Below are 16,244 nucleotides of genomic sequence, written 5' to 3'. Positions count from 1 at the left end.
TAAAATATGTGTTATTTTGGCAGGGCTGGCAGCTAAAAATAGCATTCCTGGGTCTGTATTTCACATAATTGGGGTCGCTTCAACCCGCGGACATGGCAACACAGTGCCGTTGAGTTCTGTTGACATTTGACAACTAACGTTATGCGTCGCTCCGTTGCTCTGATTGGTTGTAGGTCTATCCAATTGAGGTCTTTCCTGGTTCGGTTGAAACACGCCCCATAATCACAGCCCAACGGAGCAGAATCAGACTCATATTCTGACTAGAATTGAGTATGACGACGTCAGGCTAGACGTGATGCATTCTAGCAACAAGACGTGACAAATCAATCACAAAGCACAACCAATCAGAAAAGTGTGTGGGCGGGCTCACGCTTAGTATGGTCCTGCAATACCGGAGCGGAGGTAAGATACATTCAATCTGAAGTCTTTGATACGTTCATCTGCAGACCCACAGAGCCATGCGTGACAGCAGCTTCAGGACAGCAGCGCCAGGCCAGCAGTCTCAAGTGAGGGTGACATGGCGTGCCTTTTCACTTGCCCGTTTATTGATGGTGATTGCAAAAACTGTCATGCAGATCGGCTGAGGATGGGAACCGCTGATGGTGAATTTAAATTTTACTGTAACTGTAATCATAGGCGCGAGCGAGATGATTGACAGGACGCTAGCGGAGGCACAAGCGCAAGATCCCTTTTGTTAATAACAAAAAACCCAAACCACAAACTGAGGGTTCCCTGTTTTACAGGGGAATTTTCAAATATCTTTTATTTATTTGTTATAATTCGAGTATAGCTATTTTATGTCATCTGTCTTATTCATTTTTTTAAACAAAAGTTTAATATACGCAAGTTTTTTTATTGTACTATTTTATTGTTGTTGTATTTTAATTAAAAATAGGCTAATAACGAACAAAAAAATAAACATTCGTTTGAAAGTAATTAAAGAGGAAATTATGAGTTAAGCAATAGCCTATGATATGAGCAAGAGTGCTATTTTCCAGAGTAGCCTATATCAGCACGATTGCAAAATGCGATATACATTTTATACAACAGTTCAATAAACAACAAGTTGTCATTTTGTACAGTTTTGCTCTATTTTTCCAACAAAAATAGATTCAAACAAAGTATAGGTTTCGTTCTCGCATAATTCACCATTTTTGAACAGTCGGTTAGAACGAATTAGTTGAATGATTCTAGAATCCATTACGCCGCCAACTATACTGGCAGTTTTATAGTTTCATAGACCTGGAATAATTAACATTTTCCAAACATTTCATATTTCTATAATTAAAATATTATATTTAGAACATAAATCTAAAAATCTCATTACATTATTTAGGCAATTGTAATTACAGTGTAAGTGGATTTTGTTGATATTGATTTCATTTAATTCTTATAACAGCCATGGATCGTGGTAAATAGTGTAATTACTTAAAAAGATGGTCAACAATATGTAACTTTACTTTATAAGAGGTAAAGTTAAAACGTGCCCTAAAAAGTGAGCATGCAATTTTGAGAACACCAAGGAAAGAGCACGTTTTCCTTGACCCCAAAGTAAACCGTCAAGGACGCACGTTTTGCTGTCAAATCCATTATTATCCAAAATCCTCTAAAATGTTAAATAATATTAAGGAAATACAGAAATTATTTAGAAACGCACAACAGCAGCTACATATAGAAAATACCCAAAAAAAAAAAAATGTATACCATCGCTTTGGCGCCCCTATGCGCCGCATATAGCGCATACCCACTTTTTGCGCCACTGAGGGCGTAGATAACGATCATCACCACCCCTAACTTTTCTACAACTATAAGCTCCACCTTAACCACACCGCTAAATCTAACCTAAAGAAAAACCTAAATATTAATGGCCACACGTGCTGAATGGTTAGAATGACCAATCATTTCGATTTTACAAGATGTGACTCCACCGAGCTGACGCCAACTTGAAGTCCTCCATCTCGCTTTTCACAAAATTTCAAATCAATCTTGGGCCAAGCCCCCCCAAAAACCCTCCCATCTGATAAAGCAGTGATAGTGCAAGGACCTGACAAATGATGTACAGCCTGCTGTCTTCAGGAACATATTGGATTTTCAGGCCTGCTGATTTGCTGAGAGATTGAGCCCAAACCCCCACTTTCATCCCCCTTGTGGCATCTTAAAGGAGGCCTTGGGGAATTCAGCTTTTTTTTTTTTGTGGATTCATTGTTGCAATTAAAAATAATGCCAGGAGCCCCTTGAGGTATCCCAGAATAAGTGTGTGCACGTGTGTGTATGTGCCTCGCTGGAAAATGGGCCCAGCCCCCCAATCACAGCTGTGCTCCATGGACACAAACTAGCGGCGGGCTGGCAGGGGCTTAAAAATCCAACAACACTAATCAGCAAATTGATTACAGGACATTTCTTCTTTCGGCAGGGCTTACAGCACCGAACACACAATCAAGGACAGACTTATCCTGCATTGACAACACCGCACACCGGTCGGACGAGGGCAAAAGAGGGATGCAGCTGCCACCATTTCACACTAAATGACCGTAAGCCAGTGTGGGAAAACATCCATCATGTTGTTTCAATTTACAGTCTGTGGCCATTTTTAAAACAGACAGTAAACAACTTTGACCAAAAATGAATTAGGAATGCTAACAAATGACAGATTTGAAATCCTATTTCAAAACTATACATTTTCATAAACGCAAATGGGGTTCAGAAAGCACTAACATGATTGAAAACTGTCCAATTCCAATAAATCCTTGTTTTGAAGTTCAGGGTTCTTCAAAACATCTTGCGTACGTCACGTCACATGATGTGTTGCTGGGGAATCCCACTCCCACCCTCCCAAAAACAAAAACAACTGGATTTAAAGGCTTTGTGCTTATTCGTCGTTTGGTATTACGTCCTCTGGGATTAACATTTCTATTACTAAATGCGAAAGGCAGTAAGAGAGACAGTAATCATAGATCAAGAGTGTAACCCCCCCCCACCACCACCGAAAGACTCGTGCAAAACAAAGGGAATAGGAAAACATGATTTAGGTACGTGACATTCGACTCGGAGAAATTCCCCTGAGGGATGTTTGTCTTAAAAGGATTACTCTTTATTTCGCTTCATATAAAACATCCATTGATATGTACACACATTCTCAGTGGTTCATTAGTGTCAGTCACTATTCCAGTGAAGACAGTCTCAGCCCAGATGTTACTATGGCACTGCATTGAAAAACAAACCCATACAGCACTTCAGATTTAATCAGATTTCATCCTCCTTCACTTACTCCACATACTTCAGTGATCTTTCAGTGCATCGGCTCTAATGAAAACACATCAATCTAGGTGGAAAAAAAAAAATTTCTGTTTCGACTGAAAATTATATTAAAGATTAGATAGATTGGTGTGGAGCCATTATAAAAAGTAGGTAAAATAGAAAGATGGCCTACATAATCATTGAAATGAGTCAGGCTCAGAATCTCAAAGCCTGTCAAGAAATATCTGGGTCACATTTCACCACAAAATCATTCGAAAAAATAATGCATTAAGACTTTGCATAAAGAAAATGAAACCTATATTTCAGAAAATTAAGATAATTTGCATTGTGACATTATTTTCAATTCTCATGACTGTAATGTTTAAGTTTTACATTTTACACTGCCTTGAAGATTCTTATTACCATAATAGTTGTGTGTGTGTGTGTGTGTGTGTGTGTGTGCAAACATACATATATATATATATATATATACACAGCTGTGGAAAATATTAAGAGACCACTTAACATTGATTTCTCAATACGCACACACACTTTTTCCACATTATGGTAATGAGAATGAGAATGAGGGTAGGGAAATGTGAAATTTCAAATCTTGATAGTCATTTTTCTTGAAGCAAAATATGGGTTTTTCTTTTCTTTTCGATTTTTGAGTAATTTTTGACAGGCTTTGTGAGATTCATTCTATAATCCTACAGTGCTGCACTCCAACAGTTGTTGTTTCTCATCTGCTTTAGTTGTTCTGATGGGAGAGTAACGTCTTATTTGCGGTTGAGGAGCTGGCGAGAGTGGGTGTGTACGGCCTCCACGAACGCGCCCACATTTTCTGGATCCATATCAGGGTACAGGCCATGACCCAGATTAGCGATGTAGCCCTTGGTGCCAAAGCCCTCCACCATCCCCTTCACAATCTCTGATATGCGCTCCTGCTCACACATAAACAAAGAGAAGTGTTTAGGCTGGATATCACGCATCAGGTTTGTCCTCTGTCAAAATCTTTGAGCTAATGTTTTTCTTAAATAGGCTGGGCAGTCACACTCCTATAACTTCTGAAATGATGGTGGAAAAAAATAATTGGGAGGCATCAAGACAATGCTATGAAAGCCATGCTTGTAATGAATGAGCAATGAAAGCCAGTGATGGCTCTGTGTGGAAAACAGCTGTTCTTACGGCTCATATTTCCAGCGGGGCCTAAATTTGTCAAAACAAAATGGCCTCTCTGTTTTGAAATGGACCAACCAGAACTGAAGCATTGCTTTTCAACCACAAAACACTTCTATATAGCCTAGACTAAACTGAAGTGATGCAGAGAATTGGTTGTGTTTGTGTTGTTTCAACGTTTCTGTCCTCACCTTTGTGGCGTATAGAGCGCAGGGATCCATGTTGCCTTGCAAACTAACTTTCCCTCCAGTCCTGACACTGTGAAACACAAACAAGATGATATACACTACCATTCAAACATTGGGTTTTTGGAAGAATTCATTCTTGTGATGGCAAAGCTGAATTTTCAACATCATTATTCCAGGGTTGGGTATCGTTTGAATTTTAACGATTCTGGTTCCGATACGGATTCTGCTAAGCGATTTCTAATTTCGATTCCAATAAGGAAAAAAAAACACATTCACATTTATTCTTATTGCAAAATATTGAATTGTAGCTGAATACTATGAACAAAAATCAACAGGCTAAAGAACACTTTTGCCTATGGTTTAAACATACCACAAAAAAAAAACTGCTAATATAAATGTCAAGCATTATTAAAGACAAGTAAACACTCAGTAATTAAAAAAAGAACAAATAAAAAAATTTGCAATTGCGCAAATAAATACAAAAATGCGATTGAAATAAAAAATTTCAGGTATTTGAGTACAGAAACTGTAGTCAAATGTAAAATAACACTGCACTTTATTAATAAAATATAGGCCAGGGCTCCAGAGTGCGACTAAATGGTCGCATTTTGCGACTAAAATTTGAGTGTGCGACTGAATTTTACATCCAGACCAGTAAATTTGCCTGCTGTCGGTACTGAAGAAATTAAGAAAATACACTTACTAATTATAATTGACAGACGTTATGTCTGGCAAATTCTCTCTTTGCCAGCCGTTTCTATATGCGATAATATTAAACCATTTGTCCGTGATGCATTTTTGCCATTCGCAATCCAGAAGAGAGAGAAAGCGAGCGAGCTCACGTGGAGCTACAGCAAACACAACACGTCAGTCATCTTAATGACGATGGCCAATAACTAAACAAAAGTTTAGTCTGCTTAAACTTTAGGGATGTGCTGTGATATTAATCAAATTTTATTTTCGATTTTGGCTTCCAAGAATTATAAAAAGATGGTATGAGGTATTTCTATTATACCTTTCTATTATAGTATGAGGTAACTATTCCTATAGCCGTGTTCCGTCGAGCTCATCCTTCCCTTCACAGCCTTGCGCTGTCATTTCTCCTTAAACCTAAACTTAATGGGCCCTATCTTGCACCCAGCGCAATTGACTTTGTACACCGACGCATGTGTCATTCCTATTTTGCACCCGCGCAAAGCGTGCTTTTCCCTCCACAGAAGCACGTCGCTAAACTAGTGAATGAACTTGCGCTCCCTGGGCGGTTCAGCGCAAAAAAGGAGGCGTGTTCCGGCGCAAACAATCCCTGGTGCTATTTTGCTGTTCCATTAAACAATTGCGCCACTGGTCAGAAAAAACCTAGTCTAAAGTCAGTGGCACGTTGCGCGTTGTTCATTATGCTATTTTAAGGGCGCATGCTTGACCATAATGTATAGCGTGCACGACGCGCATACACTTTGCTCATGTAATCTACACAGATGCAACCGTTATTTTTGTAAATCATAAATTGTTACACTAAAAAATATTAACACATGAGATGACGGAAATCATTGTGGTGTGCCACGAAGATGTGAAAAAATAGGCATAAATCTAGCTTACAAATTATTCAGGCTAATTGTAGTCTAGTAATTAAGGAGACCTGTTTGCCCAATAGTGGCAACTTCTGGCAAGACATATATGTATATAAGGACATCTAACAAATTGGTTTGTCCGTCAAGAACCAGGAAAAAAAATCGGTGAGGGTGGACGCAGCGATGTCCTCTGCTGGCGTCAGGTCCTGAGTAGAGGCAGATCCACCTCCCGTTACACGGCGTGCCCGATTGATGCTGGCAAGCTTGGACTTTCCCCGTCTTCTGATGTCATTGTAGCGCTTGCGGCACTGGTGCGACGTCCTGGGGATGCCAGCTGATGAAACAATTGTGGCTATTTCCTCCCACGCCTGTTTAACCGACGCTATTTTGGGTGGGTTTCTCCCATCCCCATACAACACAACTTCTCTGTCTTTCACTGCTCTTACAAGAACATCAGTCTCCTCGGCTGTGAACCGCTCCTGGCGTGTGCCTGGTAAATACGCCATAATAATAGCAATCCATAATGGAACTTGCGCACCTGCTTTTACAGGGAATGTTGGATGACGCTCTGATTGGTTTATTCACGTTACGCCCAAACCACACCTATGAATAATGAAGCTACTTCAGACCAACCCATTTTAGATTTGCGTCGGGCGCAAGAGCCATTTATCCCGCCGGGAAAATAGCAACAGCGCCGAGACCCGCCCACAAAGTTACTTGCGCTTCGCGCTTTGACACTTGCGTTTCAGATCGTTAAAATAGGGCCCAATGTCAGATTCAGTGATAGTTGTAAACTGCAGTCTCTACTGTTGCTAAACTGCGGGATGTGTTTGATAATAAAGAACTATTAAATGCACAATAATCCGCGCAAGAGACGCTGTTTCCAACTTCAAGGCGGCTTATGTGTGTGTGCTGCGAAATGGACCGACTTGCACTTAATATTTTAGGCTTCGTGTGCGCGTGCGTCTAAACCATCAAATAAACAACAAATAGCCGGTGTCAAAATGACCGGATTGGAGAGTAGTTATTTTAACAGTTTATATCTTAAATGGGCGTAAATAGTTTGGAGAAATAGGAGAATATGATATTATTAGTTCTACATTCGATCGGTCTTAAAGGGGCAGCGTCTAATAAACCTGCAGACGATTGAGCCATTCATTCAAATTGAACAAAAGGCAAATAGAAAATATTCACATCTCTTGAATTAATAACTTAAGCTTTTATAAGCATTAATCTATCAATTTATACAGTGAAAACGATGCAGTGTTATTTTACATTTCATTACTTTATTAGATTTCTTTGTAGGTTTGTTCTTTACTTTAATATTAATGTTAGCAGACCTTCCGAATGCCTGCACACTGGTCCATTTACAAATAGATGTTTTATATTTTTGTTCAAACTTTGCGGTTTCTTTTGCTATAGATATTTTACTTTTCAGATTATAAAGCCATGGTAATTATGTTCTTAATTATGTTTAAAAAAAAAAAAAAAAAAAAAAGTATAATAAAAAGAACTGGTAAGAATACTGTTAAAGTACCGGATCGATAAGCAGTATCGGTAAGAGTAGTAATACCATTAAAACCTTAATGATACCGATCTCTATTAGTAATACAGTGGAAATTAGTAGATTTGGTTAGCATGTTGATTTACGGTGTGCGCCCCTAAAATTTCTGGTTGTGCCCCTAAAATTTTCAGTTGGGGGCCACTGTGCTCCAAGTGAAAAAAGTTAGTCTGGAGCCCTGTAGGCTATACATTACAAATAGTCACAAAATTTATTCCATCTAGAAGATAGAATTTTCTCGTCGTCTTTTGTTTGATTAACGTTACCATAGAGTAACATTCTATGTCTATGAAATTCTATGTTCTAGATCAGGAAAATCTGCCAGTGTCACTTAAAGAGCTGCACGCGTTTACATCTTAAAGGGTTAGTTCACACAAAAATTTAAATTCTGTCATTAATTACTTACCCTCATGTCTTTCGACACCCGTAAGACCTCTGTTTATCTTCGGAACACAAATGAAGATATTTTAGTTGAAATCCGATGGCTCAGAAAGGCCTATATTGGCACAATGGACTTTACACTCTCAAGACCCATAAAAGGTACTAAAGACGTCGTTACAAAGTCCATCTCACTACAGTGGTTCTACAATAACTTTATAAAGCGACGAGAATAGTTTTTGTGCGCAAATACCCCCCAAATAACGACTTATATAGTGATGACCGATTTCAAAACACAGCATCATGAAGCTTCGAAGCGTTATGAATCAGCGAGTCGAATCATGATTCGGATCGCGTGTCAAACTTTGGCGATCCAAACCGCTGAATCGACTCGCTGATTCATAACGTTTCGAAGCTTCAAGATGCGATGTTTTGAAATCGGTCATCACTATAGAAGTCGTTATTTAGGGTTTTTTTGCGCACAAAAACTATTCTCGTCGCTTTATAAAGTTATTGTAGAACCACTGTAGTGAGATGGACTTTGTAACGACGTCTTTAGTACCTTTTAAGGGTCTTGAGAGTGAACCGTGCATTGTGCCAATGGAGGCCTTTCTGATTTCCATCGGATTTCAACTAAAATATCTTCATTTGTGTTCCGAAGATGAGCGGAGGTCTTACGGGTGTCGAACGACATGGGGGTAGGTAATTAATGACAGAATTTTCATTTTTGGGTGAACTAACCCTTTACGACATAACCGACTGTGTTTATGAGAATATGTTGACATATTTTTGTGTGTATTTGTCCATTCGTGTGCTGTGCAAAAAGACGAGGAAGAGAATTCAGTTTATTGTAGTGCACTATTCACTATGAGAAGCCGTTCTGTGCGTTACTTAGGGATGTGACGGTGATTTTCCCACTGGTTAATCGATATGTGACAACACAGATAAAACCAGTATAAACGGCGGGCGCTTTTCAAATCGCTAATTTTAAACCGAAAGCGAGTGTTTTCAATGATTCCTATGAAAGTTAAGCTTCCCATAGGCATGAACTGAAAACACGCCAGACTGGACACGCACCATGAATGACAGTGCGGCCGTAAATGTGCACACAGGATCAGTGTTGCCAACTCTCGCGAGACAAATAAGCAACCGCAGCTTCAAAAAGAAGCCCAATATTACTATATTATATATTATGATCAATTATTTTTTATATCAATAAATGAGCCTGCAACATATTAAACTGAAACTTCTCGGAGTTTGAAAAGCAAAAACAGATGTGATTTTACAAAAATCATCAAATTGCCAATTATGGTAACCCATAGTCGGAGTTTGTGCACACATACTAGGAGCAGCGAAAAACACACATTGCAAACCGTGAAAAAGACAAGCTCTGCATCTCACTATCTGCCCTAAATAGTATTGAAAATTACTAATATCACATACTATTTAGGATGGATAGTATGCACATTGGGACGCAGGCAAGCACTAAGGGAGCGCTGCAATATAGCCACATATTTATAATAAAATAGGTGAGTATACTTGTTTTTTTTTTATTATAGCCTGTAATAATAAATTCATTATAAAAAATATTTTTTAAATTAAATTAGGTGTCTCTCCTCCCTGTTTCCTCTCCATCTATGTACATCTCGTACATCTATGTATACGTCTATAACTATCATTACGTGCATTTATAACATCACATGCCTGCACGTTGAACGCAATTTGTCTTCAGTGAGGGGGAGAAGGAGGCGGGATTTATGAGGACGAATTACTACAGCACTTGTATCATTGCACTGATTGGCTATTAGCTGTGAGAAGACCGTGTCAGTCAATGTATTGGACAAACAAAGTTGCTTGTCATATTTTCCGAACATAGTTCGTCCCTACCCAACACATTTTTTTTAAAAATAAGGCCAAAAAAAAAACTTGTCAAAAAGTTGCGTGTTATATGCAGACTTGGCATAAGCGGAAACGAAATGCGCGTTTCTTATCGGATCACCGGTTCTGGTAAATTTAGAACAGGTTCTCGATACCTATCCCTACGGTTAAGTGTCACATGATCCTTCAGAACTCATTCTAATATGATGATTTGGTGCTCAAGAAATATTTATTATTATTATCAATGTTGAAAACAGTTGTGCTGCTTAATAGTTTAGTTTAAAAAGTAAAACTTTTGATTAGTTTTGATTTAAGAAGGTTTCTACATAATTCCCATACTTCCATTTGGGGGCGACTATACAATTATTTTAAAATGTATTGAAACAGCAATGACAGAGAACAAGACTCTACCAAAGCCTTTGATTTGACTGGATTACAAATCCTATATTGACATCTGGTTGACTGTGATTCTATTTATAGAAGTCTAGAACCTAAAGTGTTCCGTTTCAGTTTATCCAGATAACAAAATGAGGACACAACTGTCTCAAAACGGACCTCTACCTATAAAAAACAAGGAAAACTCAACATTAATTCAGCAAAGAGTAAAGAGCTCTTCATCCAAAAGCAAAACAACGTCCAATTGTTTGGATTCACTTCTTTTGGAGTTTGGCCAAAAGCATAATATATTAATTTGCAATGTGGAGCGTAGCGTAATTTGTTAAACGTTAATATTTGTGCAGGACAGTAATCCTAAAACAGGGCTAAAGAACAAAAAGGAAAATGTCTTATAATGGCCAGTAAAAGTTCTGATCTCACTCCAACTGTGACACTACTTGCAATGTGAGGTGCACAAGCGTCATCCAATAAACTATCATCATTTTGGAGCACATCTGTCTGAGAGAACAGGCCAAAAAAAAAAAACATTCACACCTACACAAACTTGAGTTTCAGTGCCCTGAAATAAAACCATCAAGGGGCAAAACTGCAGTATAGGATCTTGAAGCGAGAATCGCCTGAACACTTTTGCAGGTGAAATCACAAAACAAACTCTCATCGCAGCTGCATCACATCTCTTTGACTGACCGTGCTGAACGTGGATCTATGGTCCAGTCGAGACCCACGACTTCATAACCAGACTCGGAGAGGTCCTCAAGCCCATAATGACCATCTTTAGCAAAAACTATCTGCAAATGAAACAGAAAAGACAGAAGTTACTAATGGATCATGGGAGTCTCTTTGGGACTCGTGCTGGAATGAAAGGCCTGCAACAAAACCCGACCAGATACTGACAACTAGTGGCAAATTATGTTATTACAAGTGTGGATTAGTGCGCTGTGCATAAAGTTGCTGGTTTCTGCTTACTTGTGCTCAAAAAGAAAATGTTAGCACTATATTATAACCAAGTGAAAAATAAATATTATATAACACTTAACACATCATTTTAATATTAATTCGAACATGAATATATGAAAATATACTCTGAATATATAAACATGTGATTTTATATATATTTTAAATTGTGATATTTCAGTTTACTAATAAATGTAGCCTTAGTGAGCATAAGATGCCATTCACACAGAACGCATTTTTTTCCCTTTCAACTGCGCTACTATTCCATTCTTTTTCAATGTAAATACGGCCGGCCTAGACGGAACGCCTTTAACGGTTGCGCTCAAGTCTTGCATCTTTTGCAGCATCTTGCGCATGATGATACAGCTTTGTGAAAACGCGCCGCTCGAGTTAAAGGAACACTCCACTTTTTTTGAAAATAGGCTCATTTTCCAACTCCCCTAGAGTTAAAGCTGCCCTATGTAACTTTTCCATCCGCTAGAGGTCGCCTATTCAAAACAAAGGCGTAGTTTGATGACGCCAAGTTTGAGCACGGATTCATGGGAGATGTCATCTTCACCTCACAGCGGTGGAAAAGAATCGCGATAGGACTCGGGCAGAAATCATGTTCATGGATGAGATTATTAACGTTACTGTAGTATGAAGCAGAGCAGGACCGAGTGTTGAGGACCTAAGCAAGGCCGCAGGAGCGATTGTTAATACGAATAATAAGAAGAAGAGCCTTGCGAGCAGCTGGACTTTTATTATGCCAGTCGCCTGCGCCATTTCCGCTTTTCCGGTCATGAGTATGAGGCAGCTCTGTTTATGATATTAGATACAGGAGTGTGTTGAAAATTATGTTATGACGTTACTCTGTGCGTTTGCCCGGCGGCTGCTATGACACTTGTTCACACTGCAGTAAGAGTAAAGCGTTTCTGCAAAATAAAACCGGAAATCGAGGGTAACGCAGATATGACGCATTTGACAGGCAACTCACAAGTCCCGGTTCCTTGGGTAAAATAGCAATTTTCTCACGATTTACAAATAGTTGGAAACCTTTGGGATATTGTAAGTACTCAACTGTAATAGATTACATTTTTGTTTACAAATGGTTTACTTGTAGTGGTAACCATGGAAATCTACAAATACTATAGTTGAACAAGTTACTGTAGTAAAACCATGGTTCATTTTAATAAGGGACTGCCAGTGACAGGCTGTTGCAGACATAAAATGCAACCAACTTTGCACAAACTATGTAGGCTATAATTTCGATTTGTTTACTGTTAAATAACTCAAACATATTATGTTTTTCTGTTTTGTGTTTAACAGGAAAAACACGTTCTGTGTGAACTGGCCCTAAGAAACGGTGAAAAATATGACATTTAACTATTTTACGGTATGTAATTATTTAAAAGAACATTAACCAATGTTATTATATAATAATATGATATATTATAATTTAAATAATAATACCTTCTTATTTTTACTATTAATTTCGCTCCAAAAAAAAGCATTGACGCACTTCTCAAGGTACAAACATATTGGGATGAACTATGTTGTTGTATTCCATTTGCAAGAGCAGAGAAAGACTGCAAGTTCATTAAAAAAAACATATTTTTAAATGGGTCATATAATGCCCCTTTTAACAAGATGTAAAATAAATATTTGAGTATGTGAAATTTTAGCTCAAAATATCCCACAGATCATTTTTTATAGCATGTTAAAATGGTCACTTTTTGAGGGTCACTTTTTAAAATGGTCACCGTTTTTGTGTGTCCCTTTAAATGCAAATGAGCTGCTGCTCCTCCTTTCTGGAAGAGGGCGGAGCTTCAAGAGCTCGAGTTTGCAGCTCCGCAGACACGCACTGAAAATGTGAAACTGTTCGCCCTTTCATGTTCAAACCGGAGTCGGACAACGATGGAGAAACATGACAACATGTAGAATGCAACCGGACATTTCTGAATGGTTAGTTGATGAATTTATGTAGCTGATGTGGAGTTATTATCTTCAAGTCATTGATTAGCATATTCTGTAATGATAATCTATAAATCGCTCATGTGGGAACTGTTGTAAAATGCACAGAGCCAGAGAATATCTGCTGCATGAAGGTAGAACAGGTATAGTTTAGTTTAAATACGGTTATAACTTGTGTTGTCATCTTGCTTTTATGACATGCTATTGCATTTGTGTTCGTACTGTATTGCAATAAATGTGAAAAGACGATTGTATTGCTCTAAATGTGCTAACGTGGCCTTTGTTGTGTGTTCCCGGGGGCAATTTTAGGGTTAGTGATGTAACTAACACATGACTAAGCTTGTTGTAGTTCCTACCAGCCGTTTGTTGTAGTCCTTAAAAAGCGATTTCTTTAAAAGAAAATATTGAACTGTGCTTTAAACTTTGAGCGTCGTAACTTTGCAGACGTTCATGCTAAAAACAGCAACATCCCACACTAACTACAGTTAAAAAAACGTGAAATCATAATCAACCACCCCTTTAAAAAACTAAATACAGTACTCAAGCTCAAAAGATAAAGTCTACTCACCATAGGCACATTGTCTAAACCAGATTCTTTGATCTTGTCCTTAACACGGCGAGCAATGTCTCTCAGATATGGCAGAGAAAACTCTTTAAACTCCACTGGACCCAAACAACCAGTATGAGACTCGAAAACCTGCAGAGCCTACAGAAAAAAAAACATTTAGTGACAACGGTTTAAAATAAACTCTCTGTAACATTTTTACTGAACATCTAAATAGCGCTCCCCTCCTTCATATCATCTCACTCTTTCTCTCACCTGAGCTCCAGCTTTCACCTGCCCGAGAAGATACACCACTATGACATCTGTTAGCTGGCTCAGTAGTTTGTGGCTGGCCTCTGGGTACCTGTAGAGCCAGCGTTTAGCCTTCGAGTGTGTCGCAGAGCCTCCACCTTCAATCATGTAGGACATTAGAGTCCACTGGCGTTCATAAAAGACAGAGCAGATGACGATTGAGGTCACGTGTTCTTTAAAGCAGTATCTCTAGTTATAGAGAATCGTTACTTGTTTTTCTCACCGGGGCTCCAGTGAAGCCAATGAGAGGAACTTTCCCCTCGATTTTGTGCCGTGTCAATGTGATGGCTTTAAAAACGTAGCCGAGCTCAGACGACACGTCCACTTTAGTCTTTAGTTTCTGCAGATCTTCAGGCTCCTTCAGTGGTTCTGGGAACGTGGGGCCTTTTCCTGGACACATCTGAACCTCCATTCCCATGGCCTGCTCATACACATTTCACATATGAAAAGACATGTACATTGTAAATTCGGCAAGTTAGAGGTCAAATTATGTGTCATTGACCTGAGGGACCACCAGGATGTCAGAGAAGATGATAGCAGCATCAAATGGGAATCGTCTCAGAGGCTGAAAACAGATCATTGAGAGTGTTAAAACTCAATTATAAGAAGGAAGCAGGTAAGAAGGTGCTCAGTGGTGCCAACCTGTAGCGTAAGTTCACAGCAAGCTTCAGGGGAACGGCATGTCTCAAAGAAATCTTTCCCTGCCCTGGATTCCCTGAACTCTGTTAAACAGATAATAAAGCCACACAGAGATGAATGGATGAAACGAATAATAACGAGCAATAATAAGCACTGGCACATACCTGGCAGATAGCGGCCGGCCTGTCTCATACACCACACTGGAATGTGCTCGATCTCCTCTCCTCGCGCGGCTCTTAAGAACGTGTCATTCTTCAGCTCTGGGAAGTCCTTGGGGCTGGGACGGAAAAACAGCAAAGACAAAGCACTACAATGTTTAATTCACAGAACATTATTATTTCTTCAAATCTGTAGCCGTCTGAATTCATGTATCGTTTGAAGCCCCTCCCTTCAGGGTGATGATGATCAGGTTTCACAGATGTTTTAAACGCAAGTGAACCGAGTAGATAAGGGCTTTTGAGATCGGGGACTAACGGTTTACTCATTCTTCACAGCCTGATAAGCATTTGTGCCACACAAAACACACCCTGAAATCCACACCACAGTCACGCAGATAAACAACTCCATTCATCATTTCGAAATCAGGAAGATGTTTTAAGAAATTAACATTTTCATTCAACAAGGACAATAAATTGATCAAAAGTGACATTAACTACATTTACATCGAAACTTCTACAAAACTTTAAGCAGCTATATGATGATAACTTCTTGAATTAAATCACATAAAGAAAACAGTAGAGTGTGAATGCCCAAAAAAGTCATTAAATGATGTTTTAATAATAGTACTATCTATTACTCTTCATTGTTTCATTATCAATACTAACATAAATGCTATTTGAAAACAATGCACTTTATTTTCCCTCTATTGTGATTTAAAGAACGGCATTATTAGCGTCATTATTATTGACTTTATTTTTAATGTTAACTTTATGTCTGACACTTCGAACTGTACTATTACTTCCAAGGGAAATGTTCCACATATCAAGAAAATACGTTTTCAAAACGAAACTGCTGATATAATATGCAACTTCTCAGACAGTAGCTACATCTTGAAGCCCTGTAAAAACGAACATCTTCTGGACGGATGACAGGAACTGAAAATTTAATGTTATCATGTCAGTGAGCTCTGGCCTATAACAATATACATATAAAGAAATCATCCAACTACGCCACTTAGCATTCACTCATCATTGACTTACAGAATGAGACTGTCCTTATCCATTATTGTCGGCTTCAACGGAGAGCTTGAATGAAACTCTTCAGGCTTGACAAGCTGTTTTACTGACAGTGTGTGTTATAACAGTTAATGTACGTCACGCCTCCAAACTGAAGGACGCGGCCATCTTGAAATGGTAACATGACCATAGGTAGGCGGGATTTAGAGGGGATGTAACTTAAAGAGGACGCCTATCAGATTATTCAACGGTAATATACTTTTAAAGAGTTTTATCAAGTTG

At 38.8% G+C, this 16,244-nt stretch overlaps 1 protein-coding gene across 1 annotated transcript; it reads right to left on the bottom strand.

Moving 5' to 3' along the window:
• Positions 1-3,071: 3,071 nt before the first annotated feature.
• Positions 3,072-16,156, bottom strand: urod (uroporphyrinogen decarboxylase). Its single transcript, XM_079819154.1, has 10 exons — positions 15,987-16,156; positions 14,952-15,064; positions 14,791-14,870; positions 14,651-14,713; positions 14,372-14,569; positions 14,113-14,274; positions 13,861-13,998; positions 11,073-11,173; positions 4,608-4,674; positions 3,072-4,181 (listed from the first exon to the last, which is right to left on the bottom strand). The coding sequence occupies exons 1-10, from the start codon at positions 16,007-16,009 to the stop codon at positions 4,017-4,019; spliced, it is 1,110 nt and encodes a 369-aa protein (XP_079675280.1). The 5' UTR covers positions 16,010-16,156; the 3' UTR covers positions 3,072-4,016.
• Between the last annotated feature and the right edge of the window lie 88 nt (positions 16,157-16,244).

Source organism: Gobio gobio (genome assembly GCF_949357685.1).
Source record: "Gobio gobio genome assembly, chromosome: 6".
Classification (NCBI taxonomy): Eukaryota; Metazoa; Chordata; class Actinopteri; order Cypriniformes; family Gobionidae; genus Gobio; species Gobio gobio.
The sequence above is the reverse complement of the archived record's forward strand: the minus strand, read 5'-3'. Positions and strand labels throughout refer to the sequence as shown.